Below are 13561 nucleotides of genomic sequence, written 5' to 3'. Positions count from 1 at the left end.
GTGGAGTGTATGTTGATTTTAGTGGCGTGTAATTATGTGGCATTGAGTGTTATTTTGAGTGTATCTTGCATTGTTTGCATTGTAATTAATTGGCACTGAGTGTTATTTGGAGTGCATGTGGCATTGAGTGTAGTGTAATTATGTGGTGTGTAATTATGTGGCGCTGAGTGGTATTTGAAGTGTATGTGGCATTGAGCGCTGTGTAATTATGTGGGTGTAACTATGTGGCACTGATTGGTTTTTGGAGAGTCTGTTGTATTGAGTGCATTGTAGTTATGTGGCATGTAATTATGTGGCTCTGAGTGGCATTCAGAGTGTATGTTGCCTTGCCTTGTATTTCTATGGCTCCTTAAACCCTTAGAGGCAATTCTTTTATTTTAACTAAAAGGATGGTAGTTAAATAGTGTTTACGGCAGGATGGTCGTTAAATGGTGGCTACGGAGAAGCTGTGTGCTGAAAGGCAAAGAGAACACGGGCATGAAAGTGAAAGCGAGGATGAAAATGGAATGAGTGTGGCAGGATGTTAGTTAAATGGTGGTTACGGGGAAGCTGAGTGCTGAAAGGCAAAGAGAACACGGGCCAAAGCTGGAAGAAAACACAAGATGCGAGAGGCATGTGTGTTTGGCAAACACTGGTGGGGCTCAGAGCATTCTGTTGCTGCCTTGATGCCTGTGTGTGTGAGCAGTGGGGCTGTGTGTGTGAAGTGCCTAAAGTTGCAAGAAAAAATATGGTTATTTAAATCCTTAGACGCAGAATTAATGGAGCTAATGTTATCGACCTTAGAAGGATGAAAAGGGAATGAGCACGGCATATGTTAACTTTGTAAGCGCAGAAAGCGTGCAGGGCAAACTTATTATTTTGGTTGTTTGAGACTCAGATCTGGGCAAAGCTGCAAGAAAACACGGAGGGGGGAGGGCGGGCTGTGTGCGGAAAGGAAAAGAGAACACGGGCATGAAAGTGAAATCGATGGATGGCAATGCGTCCGTGAGACTAGCCCTGTGGTGGGGGAGGGACAGTTGTGAGAGGCGACATGAGGAAACAATCTCTCGGCATGCTGTGGCGGGGGCGGGGGAACGCATTCCAGGCGGGGGAGCGGAACCTTTGAAGTATGATGCTGTGGCTACACGTGCACGCGCCAGTGGGCTGAAGCGCTTCCCCAAACGGATTGCATGGCGGCACGATGCACGTGATTGTGCGCGTGCTCGCCATGCAATCCACTTTTGGGAGCACTTTGAAATGCCCCTCTTACTAGAGTCTCGCATAGCCATTGTGTAAATGCAATAGCTAGGCGAGACCTAAAAACGAGAAGAAATAATGCATTTCGCCTTGTTTTACCATCTTAAGACCAGTTTTTACCTGGTCTTAATTTTGGCGCTGCCAGAAAATGAATGGGTGCTGCGGTGGAACGCCCACTGCAACACCCACTGCCCAAAGGGGGCCTTAAGTACAAGACAGCGTTAAGCCATGTTAAGTGGCTTAAAGCTGCCTTGTACATAAGGCGCAGCCCCTATCACCACCACAGCGTCACTATAGGTGATGTTGTGGTGGCGATAGGGCTTGTAAATATGCCTCCAAATCTTGATTTGATGTTGGTAGCATTTAGGGCGTTAAGATATCAGGTCTAATGAGGATGGATACGAAGTGAGTTATGTATTGTTCACCATTATATGGATTACGCTCAAGAGGTTTAGGATAACTGTTTAGCAGAGGTCAAGACAGTACACTGGACCCAGTTCTCTCAGTGTTAATATGTAAATCATGTGCATTAACTTGTCTCTGTTTTGTGGCGAAGGCCCCAGTGTCAGTCGCAGATGAAGCACCCATAAGTGCTTTCACTGCAGTGCTGAGGATGCTTGAGGTGAAGGAATGATTGCAAAGCTGGAGGTTTCCTTAAAAAATGTCCTCATATCAATTGAAATATCTCAAAGGATAGCATGACAAATGTTACACAGCGTGACAGTTAACAACTCGCAAAGTAAGAGTTGTGCCAGAAACGTTCTCAGAACCAGAGCTGGTCCATAGCAGCTTCTACATTTTATGTGCCCAAAATGGGAGTACTCGAGGGGGATGGGGTGGAAAGGGGGGGGGGGTGGAGGGAGTGGGCTATGATGCAACTGGACGAGGACTTCTTACACAAAGACAAAATCACACAAAGGAGTTTTGGTATACATGACACAGAAGTAAATCGTGTTCTTGTTTACACTGAAGTAAACATTACAAGGTCAGGGGTTCATTCGTTAAGTGCTTGGATATTCTGATGGCTGGCACTTATTCATGCAGGGTCCATACACAAGCCGACTTTCATTGATGTCCACCTTAACCTATGCAGGCATATAGTGGACACGTGGGCCGGCCATCCGTACCTTTGTCAACCATACTTCATTTGTGTTGTGCACAAAATATTTCTTTGCATTTGTGAAATTCGCAATTTGCGCTAGTGACAAATGGACATTTTTGTGCATTGCCGAAACATGAACATTTTGCACACAATCTCCAGATTATGCTCCCGACGCATCACCTTTGAGTGAAACGTGCTCGTAGAGTCCACCACTGCACAGCCGTTTCGTGTATGCATGTGTAAACATGCACCTACCTATGCATTTAGAACTGTTCATGCGTTTGTTCACTGCCCCCTTTTACATCTGCTGGCAGAGTTCTGTTCTTGAACTGGAATAGTGGTTCTATTGTTCACAAGCAGTCGCACATGGAACCAATTTATAACAGGAAGTGGGCATCCAAGCCATGCTTCACTCAGCAACTCTTTTCAGATGTGTTTTTTCAATGAAATGTGAGTTGGGGTGAATAGTTTTGAAATGTGTTGCTTGTATTGTGATGGTCACATTCTTATTAAATGGTAAAAATATTTTAGATTGCCCGAATATTTGGCACTTCATTACACGATGTGAATTTCATAAAGGAGTAAGATTACAGTAGGAATGTACTTTAAACCATTCAAAAATAAAGGCAAAGAGTTTGGCATCTATTGCCACACATGCTTGATCCGAGAAAAAAAGCTAGATACAGTTAAGTAAGAATTACTTTAAGAAAATATGGAGTTGCCGTGCTGCATTTTCGTAGGAGGGAAGTTCCATACATGGTAATTAGTTGAATAAATTGAGATATTAAATCAAAATGATTTTTAAAGCTTTCACTTAGTTTATATATTGCCTTTTCATTTATTCTGTGGTGTTCTGGAGTGCGAGCTTCAAACTCAGGCTCTCATGTAGAGAGCCCTGGAGTAAATGAATGGTATTATAGTAAATCAGTAGTTACGAAACCTGATGGCATTTCAGCACTGCAACAGGCTGCAGAAGACTTATTTGCGCACTTCTGGTAATTTCCAAGGCAGGACCGCAAAGAGCCCACAGAAAATGTTAGTTTTTTTTCTAAAGCCCGAGTGTCCAATACAGTTCCACGAGGGCTGGATTAGTGCCAGCTTCCCACATAAAATGCATTTACATAAAATCAATTGACATGGGAGTCTAGTAGCATGAGGCATGGGTGCAGCACTACTGGGCTTACTTTAGACACCCCTAAGCAGAGTAGCTACAAATAGTAGATATTTTTACTCACACTTGCTATATAAAGTGTTAAGAATAGTCAATTGAATTTAAGCTTAGACATGGAGGATAACTTTATCCCATTTAGAGAAAATTCTAATGCTTATTTTGTTATCTTTGTGTTTCCAAATATAGGGCAAATTATTGTTAGTAATTTTTTTTATAGATTTATTTCAGAAACATAGTGATTGATGGACTTACCCTCTATAGTTTACCGTCTATGTTTCATCCTCTAGGTTTCACTGTCATCTTCGAAGGTGACAGTGGAGAGCCTGCATGTTTTTATCGGAGACTCTTCAGTGCTTGATTTGTATGTTGAGCTAGCTGGTACTACTGAGTCTTACGGCAAGTTCACCACTATATGAAGCAAATTTGTCTGTGGATGAACAGCCATATGTCAGCTATTATGTTTATCAGCCAAGTGGGCCCCTTAACACTCTATTTTGCTTAGCCTGAATCCATGAATCCAGAGGCCCCGCCTCAGAGCCAACTTAGAAGTTATGCATTCTTAGTGTTATTTTTACTAATCACGTCCCCTTCTTTCCTCCGCCAACATGGTCACCAAGAGCGCAATCCACCATCTCTGCTCTGGTACATTCTTTCCTTGCTTCTACCCACTAGGATCATGCAAGTCCTTGCTACTGAGTCATTCCTGGAATACTGCTACGCCAAACGTATGGGACTCTTGATCAGCCAGAGGCCACAAAGTAGGACTCTGCTTATTCCACAAGTTCCTCCACTGGCATGCTGTGGGTTATTATAATTACAATTTACTAGAACTACCAACCAACAAGGCATCTGACATCGGTTGCTCCAAATATATTGGCTTTCAGTTCCCATAAGTGAAAAAGATTTTGTTTCAAATAACTCCACCTAAAGGTCAACACCCTTGTAGCACCTGTTCTACCCCTTTGACACTTGAAAATTAAATTTCTGAATCTCCGAAGAAGCCTTAAATGATATCGCTTCTGTTCAGCATTAGTAGTAGTTTTCTCAAACTAGGCACGAAAAACCAGTTTGAGAGCCAACGTTCACCCACAACTGATACATTCTAATCAATCATATATATAAGAATGGGGCATGTCTTTTGGTGTTCTTTGTTCTATCACATGAGCTACTCATGGCTCGGCCTTCAAGGAAGATGATCAAGAACAACATTGTAATTTTCTATAAGGAGTGTGGAATGGCTGTTGGTAGATTAGTTGACACACTGCCTTCACTCTCATACACCAGCCCTTGTGCCGGGAACCCTGAAGCAGCAACTCTGCAGTGTTTCACAAAAAGCTTTAAATACATGATTAGATAGATTCATAAATACATACACGATGACTTTGAGATACAAAATTACAAACTTCCAAAGAAAAACTATAATAGTATTCCTTCATTGTTAAGGCTGGGTTTTAAGAATGCAGCTGTCAAACTGCCCTATTGCTCACAATATGCGTAGGATGGATTTTGGTTCCACCCCTTTCGACCACTGGGTTTGTTTGACCAGCCTCTTTCTGTTATTGGTTTCAAACTTTGTAAATCATGGCTTGGCTCAGCCAAGTGTAGTATTCATCTCTCAGCTGATGTTACTGAGTGTATTGTTCGACCTCCACTTGAGTGCTTGCAATGACCCGCATGAGGAACTATTTACAATGATGGCCTAATGTGCTAATGTTGAATGTGTTAGCACATTAAACCAGATCTTTTAGCTTTGCTCATAGTCGTTTTCTCTGTATTCACTGTAGTAGTTGTTTTCTCTGTATTCACTGAAGAGCGTGGCGATAACCTAGAAAACATATCTGGTAATGTGAAGAGAGTTTTGCGTAGTGCTTAGTTTGAGTCTGTGGTTTTCTGGTGCTCGGCACCAGAACTTAATTGTCAACATCGGCACTTATGACAGTCTGCACTGTTTATCTAAATTTGAGATTAACACAACAGTTGTTTATTATTGCAATGAACATTAAAAATGACTATCTGCTGCCCAAGCCATTATTGTAGCTTTGTGGTCTGGAATAGTCTGAAATGTTATACTTGTAGGGTGTATTGATTAGTAGTTGTTTTGATTCTGTCACTGGTGGCACGTAAAGGGGCTGCAGTGGCCTCTTGACGAGGTCCCCAGAAATTATTTATTTACAAATTAAGCACTGGCTTTGCGTTATTAAACCTTTCTACTTCATGTGTCTGTGACAAGCTTCACTATTTCTAACATCAGAGCACTTACTGAAGACAACACTAATCCTGCTGCACAGAGAGGCAGGAAGGAGCCATTGGAGCATCCAGGTACAGTTTTAGCTGCGAGACCAATGTAGCAGGTAGGTCCCCTTGTCTTAGCAACAGGAACTGAGTCCTTGGCAATAGAAAGAGGAATGCCATGAGGATAGATATAGTACCTTCTATTAACATGCTGCAGCTAACACAACATTCACTCTTGCACATTCCAAAACGATATCATGTAGGTTAGCGTTTGGTTGCAAGTTGTCTTCCAGAAGTTGCCTAATAATTTGTGGCTAGGTAAAGGGAGGCTACATCTTCCATCCATCAAGATGTAAATCAATGCCTACAAGGATAAATATTCTCTTTTTTCTGTATTACATTCCACAAAAAGGTATAGTACAATTTCTGTAATATAATTATAACAAAACAAAGGGAAAAACACAGGGCCAAGGACTGCTTCTATAGAATAATTCATATGTTTGGAGCCGATTTCTGACATTCTGTCAATTTAGAAATGATTCATATTGGCACTTCAGGAAGTTTATGACAGTGGGACATTTCCAGGATTTCTTGAATGGATGAGTTACTCATGCATATTTTCCATCAGAAAGAAATATCTGCATGCTTCAATTTGGTACTTAACTTAAGCTTGCAAGGATGAAATGGGGAGATGGGCTTGTGAGGGTTGTAGCTCACAACATATAGATCACAGCAGATATAAGCAACAATAATTCAACTCGCTGAACCATCTTACTGGCTATGAGGTTTATCAGTGCACTCATAATGAGGAGCATTTCTTTCATTTCACACTGGCCAGTTATAAAAAAATCCAACTGCTTTAGCGGAAAATAAATTGCTGCCAGCTTGATAAATGTAATGAAGAAAAATAAGCATTAGAGCAGGGAAGGGAATATAGAGTGTTGCCACTCAATGAGCATTACACATACCTCCATTAATGGTGTTGTGCCTTTGAGAAGGCATGTGCTGTAGTTTTGGCCCCGGTAATCCCACACCACAATAGTGAAGCCAATAGCTTCCGGAATGGCCAGGATGAAGGAGAGGATCCAGATGGAGACAATCTCGATGGCGGTGGTCAAGGGGATGCCAGTTCCTTGAACCCGGCTCCAAGAAGCCACAGCTCTGTACCTGAAAATGAGATAAAACACATGTTGGCCTTTTGTTCCTATATGTTTTGTTTGTGCTATGTTATACAATGCATTGTGTGTTTGATGGCAAGTCTTTCATAATGGCTAGAGGTTTACCTAGTGAAGCACAGTAACCATGAGATGAGATTAATATGGTCTTTATCTGCACAGTCTAAATATCTATGAGATAAAGGTTCACCAATGTGTAACTTGGAAATACCTGTCTATTTTATTTACTTTCACTACCCCTTGGGGTTTCTTGACAGCGGTCTTATTTTAGTGATTTCCTAAACTTGGTTTAACAGGATGCTTTTCTCAGGTCCTGAGGGGATAAACTGAGGAAGCTCTATTATTCTCCAACAAAGGGAACATGACCCATGAGCTACAGGCATTGTTCTGGCTGCCACTTGCTAGACGTTCTGTCTTCAGGGCATTTTGCATTATCCACAAAGCCATCCAAGGGAAAAGTCAGCCATTCCTACAAATTAAATTCCAATGATATTCCCAAAGCATGACACTGCGGTGAAGACTGACATCTTCCTTCACTCAGCATTCTGTCCCGCAAGAAAAAGAAAATCAGGCAGACATCATTGCCATTACAGGATGCAAAACATTGGCACTCCTGACCAGCCAAGCTATGATACATACAATATCAATCAAAGTTCAGGAAGAAAGTACAACGCGGCTGGTCGTGAGATGATGTTCCAAAACAACTGGATGCGCTGACATTTTCAGAACAGAAAACACTTGCAGTAAGAGAAGAATGCTTTACCCTAGGCTTTCAAAGAGTGAATGGAACACAACAATCGGAGGCTAGAGTGGATGACAGTGGTGCCCATACGACAGGAAACACAGTGATCGGCCTCTGTCAACTCTGTCTGTAATCAGTGCAGACTGTATATGAGTTGTACCCTCTTGACGGCCATAATATTGTAGAGCTAGCTGAGTGGGCTATTACCATGGCAACTCGAAAGTGTCTGAGCACAAGCAGACTATAACAAAGCCATTATCAACCATTCAAACCAAGCCACTCAATATCTTACCTGACAGGCAATCATCATGTGATGGTCTCTGCCACACATGGTAAAGACCATCAGATGATCTCTGATAGCCTGGAGTACTTCAATATGGTCCATTCCTTCAGGTCTTGTCTTCCTCCTCAATCAAAATGAGACATCCTTGAATAATGAATTTATAGAGCGCAAACTTAGCCCCAAGGCATCGTTTTTTAATATTAATGTATGGAATGCCTGCAATGCAAGCAGTCCAGGTGGATCTCTGTCCTTTCTCTGTCCATACTTCTTGCCAGCCTCTCCTCTTTTCCAGACTGACTACACTTGCAGACTGGGGGGGGAAATTGTGGCATAAAGGATAAGGAGAGAATTTAGAAAAAAACAAAGAAAGTTTTTCTGTAATAACCACAAACACAACACGGGACACGTCCCCAGGAATAAATAAAAGTCAACTACCAGTTAATTATGCTCATAATCTGAGCGCATCTATATCACACACTGCTTACGCTGAGCCCCAGGACAATATGAGGGCACCTCTCTGATCACTCATATACATAACAAAAGCATTTCCCACATACGATCACACCAAATATAGCACTCTGCCAACCACACGCTATCTGTTCAATGACATGCTTCGAACGCTCTCTCATTTATGATGAGTTGTCTTAATGCCAGTGTGATGCAATAAAATATAATGTTATGCAAGAGTTCTCAATCATTCAAGTCTTGGCAGAATATAAACCTTTGGGGTGATTTCACCTTTCCTATTGTACAAACATATCGGAGAAATATGTTTCCAGTGGATGTGCCTCAAAGTAAGACATATTTGCATGTCTAACATTTCCATAGATTGGTGAAAATATAATGTCTTAAATCTGCTTAACATTTTAGTAACTAAAATAAGAGAGCAGAAATTGCATTGATCCTTTGTCCGGATGGCCCCTATGTTGGTTGCTCTGCTACAGTCCTCTCTACAGAAGTCGAAGTTCTTGCTCTCTAGGCAAACTTTGAGGTAAGTTTCAGTCTTTTTCCTGCAGATGGAACGGGGTATTCCTCCTATTCCTGGAAACTTTGTAAATAAAGGCTCGTAAAATCTCATCCACAGAACACGAAATTCATTACAAATTGAGAAGTACAGACACAGATACCGGGCCCACCCCACACCTGGCTGACAGACATGTGGGCGGCGCCTCAGAAGACACATCTGGGTCAGTAGAACACAAAGGTCTGAGCTGCTTTACAGAGGTAGAGTGGCGAAGCACAAAGGGATAGCTGGATTGATGCTGGCAGTCCTGCTATCTCTTGCACGTGCTTAGTGAGAGAGTAAAAATACTTTGGAGGAGTTAAACACTCCAATCCCTGCGTGCAGGATACATTTGAGTAGCTATAGGATGGTCCTAGAGTCAGGAGACCACGGCCATTTGAAAAGCCGGCTTACTCTTTCAGCTCCATCTCATAAACTCCAAACTGGATGCTGATGGGCTGACAATGAAAGAACTTGTAAGCAGCCATCACCTGTGCAATACTGGTGCTCTGTGCTTAATTTGTGCCGGTGGTTGCAGTTGGGGATCGCAAACACTTATTTTTGGAGTCAGGGACTTATTTTTTTATCACCAGAGATTGACCCAAAGCAAAAGAGAGATTATCACCAGATATTAACCCCAAGCAAAAAAGAGACAGAAAGGTAAAGGGGAAGAAAAAGGAAGAGAAAGCTGTGAAAACAGTGATGAAGGGAGATAGCAGGGAAGAAAAAGAACCTGCAAGAGTGAGATAAGAGAGGAAGAGTACGAACGTGGAATCTAGAATGATCAGCTTTGGTATTCGGCCATCATGACATGCTGGCCGCGGGCTCCTGAGAAAATCTTTGGGCCCTTTCACTTGCGTGTTCACAAATTAAACAATTGAATGGATCGGGCAAACCAGACTCCTGTGTGCCTGATACCCACACTTATACTTTTATGTTCACACATATCACGCACACGTGTGCATTGTCTCACACACACATGCAAGTTCTCACAACACGTGGGTGATCTCCCAAGCACATCAGGCTCTGATGTCAATTCTCAAAGCAAGGTACTTTGCAACACATTCTGACTGATAAAAGTTTTGTTCCATAAATAGTGTAAGCTCATGGTCGTAATACGAATGAAATACATTCTGAACCCAGAGCTTTGCCTTGGCCCTAGGCTACGGCACATGAACTTAATCTCCAACGACTGATAGACATCCTTGCCAGAACTTGACTAAAATGGAAAACTTCCGTTGAAGACCAAGAGACATTTACATGTTTGACTGATAAATGAGGTGTAGCACGGCGAGACCACTTAATAAATGTAAACAACCGCAGGCCGGGATCAGACCCGGCGCGGGCCCTCCCTCGCCGGATTTCAGCACCGGAAGCACGTAGGCTGCTGAGGTCAGGACGTTCACATGCGTCCGAGGGAAGGACAGGAGACGGCGATTGGAGGACACGCCTGGGAGCAGCAAGAAGAGCTGGATGTTTTGGTTTCAGCTTCTACAAAGCACAATTACGCTCGTGTTTATCTGATGAATGTTGTCTAGGACGTGCTTTACCAGAAAGAGTTGTCTGCGCTCGTCCGCACGCCTAAAAATAAAAAAAACTGGCTTAGAAGATAGAAGTACAGCTGCACTGGAAGCTTTAAATACTAATAATTAAAGGGAGTTTCTGCTTTTTCCACAGGTTCCTGTTTTGTTACTAACAGGGCAGGGCGGCATTGTTACTTTTGCTGACAGGACGAGGTGCACTGAGTAGATCATTTCTTACATCTTGAGAGGGGCAGCAGCTACCAGCTCCCTTACAGGATGTCTTGTAAATCTATAAGGCTACTTAGCACAGGCTAACTAGGCCACAAAATAATCGGTTGGCTGGATAGTATTTTAGGCAGATCATACATTTTTTATATAGTTGTTTTTTGCATTGAGTTGTGGACTATTACATATTGTTGTTGTGTTTCGTTGGCTTATGTAGCAAAGAGAGATACGAGTTCCAACCCTTTGTCTATGACCAAGTGTATGTCTTGAGCTTCATCTGCTAGTCCCTTTTGGGCTGGGACGGGCGAACAGGCGCTTCCAGGGTCTCTGGAAGCACCAAGCCTTAAATAACAAGCTTTTGCAATGTGATGGGTCTAGCATTTGCAAGAGTTTGAGCTATTGGTATCGTAAATGACAATACATTTTATTTATAATAGCAAAAGACACATTCAGAACTTTGTCCATTAATTGTTCTTATAGCATTTTATTTATAAAATGCATTGTCATTTACAATGCCAATAGCTCAAACTCTTGCAAATGAGAGACCTATTGCATTGCAAATGCTTGTTTTTTTTAGAAGTTCTTAGATTACGCTTTACGTCTTGCACGTTAATTGCTCATAACTGAAGTATTTAAACTTTGAGACATGGTGAACAGACCAGAGCAGCAGAAAAAGACAACGTTTGGAGGAGCGACACTTTCAGAATCCTCAGTAAGAAACGTCACAGTTGAAAGACATGTTGGGGACTTGTCAAGCACGGATTCAGCACAACGAGCATGAGAGAAAGAAAATACCTAAACATGTCACCTGAGAGCTGCTCTACCACCACCCACCTTTAATCTTTGCCGCCCAGCAGTCTCTATCTCCTGAAAGCCTTTTGGGACTCCTCCAATACAGGGTCCCCTTTGGGCTGGACCCCCAATGCAGGATGCCATTCTGACAGGGAGCCTGGCCTTTCCTAGTGAAGGGGTATTGCAGTAAACCTACACGCCAACCTTTGTCTGAAGCAGGTTGCGGTAGGGAGAGTCAACCTCTAAATGTGGCGCTATACTACCGGCCTCCAAAAAAGGTTCCTTAAAATCTTATTGCTTCCGCCTTTCTTTCAGTGTCTTAACCCCTTCAGCGCGGCGTGGATTACCGCGCTGTGCTGAAGGTTCCGTGCGCGGGCGGGGCCATGACAGAGCGGTTCCGTCATGCGCACAGCGTGACCGACGCGCATGACGGAACCGCTCCGTCATACGCATCGACGGGGTTAAGCAAAAGCAACAAGAGCCAATCAAAAAGCTACTTAGTCTTGGCTGGTAGGCTGGGACCAATGCTAGGTGGTGCGAGCATCCATAGACGTCCATCATAGCCTGTGATTGGTTCTAAAATAACAACAAATGCCCTCGGAGGAGTTGCTGTTTTGTTACAGTGAACACAGCTGCAGGGAATCCTGGTACCTGGAACAAAAAGAATGAGCAGAGTTTGATTTGAACCTAGGCTGAACTCTATAGTTATCTTCAATTTAGCCTCCTTTGGCATACACCAATGGGTTTTCTGTTTTTTATTACAATCCTTTTCTGTTTAGTGCCGAGGAAAGTGAAAAAAGGGAGAAGCGTGAAATGAGCAGACATAGGGAGTGTAGTGGGAGGAATTGAGAGCCAACATGTAGGAACTGCAATTGTACTCACAGAGAGGCAAGAAACAGGTGCAGGGCACAATGAGTAGATTGGAGGGTAAAGAAGAGAAGTTGGGTTCTAAGCTGCCAGGGCCCCCCTCCACTGCCGATCCTGCCTCCCCACTGATCGTCCCTTACCACTCCCCTTCTTAATTGCAGCCGTTGTGCAGACACGCCACTGGCGAGCCAAAGGTGCGCCTAAGGCAAGCCCGTCTGCGCCCGTCCGCGTTCCGACCGCAGCCAGTGCCAGGAACCCTGGATCTCCAAGGCCCCACCGTTACGATTTCACCGCCCTCCACGCACTGAATCTCGGAAAACACACCGACTGCGAAAGATCCTCACTGAACACCACCCACAGACAGTTCTCATGCAGAACCTGCCGAAGATCCTTCACCATCGACAAAGCCCCCACTAATGTCGAAGGCTCGCCGGACGCACGCACGGCCGAAGCCCTGACATGCATCCTCCTCAACGTGCACTTCCTACACTGACACACCTAAGAGATCTGGGACCTGATCGACACCCTCTCGCCCGATGTCACCTTCGTCGCGGAAACCTGGACCAACGCCACCTCCGGCCCAGACATCGTCACTGCCGTCCCCGACGGCTACAAGATCCAGCGAAAGGACCGCCCCCACCACCCAGGAGGAGGACTCGCCATCGCACACAAGACCCCCCTCCGACTCTCCACCTCCAGCATGAGTGACCCCCTCTCCAACACAGAACACCTCCACTTCCAGACCAGCCCCAGCCCCAGGCCCATGCTAAGCGACACCCTTGTTTACAGACCCCCGTGTCCTCGCACCCAGTCCGCAACTACCATCGCTGAGCTTGTCACACCCCACGCCATCACCTCCAAAGACTACATTCTACTTGGGGACTTGAACTTCCACCTCAACAACTGCAGCGACCCCTACTCCACCACGCTACTTGACAACCTCGCCAACCTCGGACTGAAGCAGCTCGTCAACACGCCCACTCACAGAGCTGAACACACCCTCGACCCCATCTTCGCAGGAGGGACAAACATCCACTTCAGCCACACCACCCAACCCCTCTGGATGGACCACCACTGCGTTCACTTCACCTTCACCTTCAACACCATCACCGCATCCAAGCTCGCCCCGCGACGACCACGAAGGAACTGGAGCAAGGTCACAGAGGGACACCTCAACACCACCCTCCTCCAAGACCCCCCAGCGCCACGA

At 44.2% G+C, this 13561-nt stretch overlaps 1 protein-coding gene across 1 annotated transcript in view; it reads right to left on the bottom strand.

The window, feature by feature from the left end:
- Positions 1–13561, bottom strand: part of EDNRA (endothelin receptor type A) — a 225496-nt gene that overhangs the window by 102294 nt on the left and 109641 nt on the right. The window contains exon 4 of the mRNA XM_085641629.1: positions 6710–6908. Coding sequence (XP_085497755.1) covers positions 6710–6908 — 199 coding nt within the window. The remainder of the gene's footprint in view (positions 1–6709; positions 6909–13561) is intronic.

This window comes from Triturus cristatus, chromosome 2_2, assembly GCF_964204655.1.
Source record: "Triturus cristatus chromosome 2_2, aTriCri1.1, whole genome shotgun sequence".
Lineage (NCBI taxonomy): Eukaryota > Metazoa > Chordata > Amphibia > Caudata > Salamandridae > Triturus > Triturus cristatus.
This window is presented reverse-complemented; position numbering and strand designations above follow the sequence as displayed.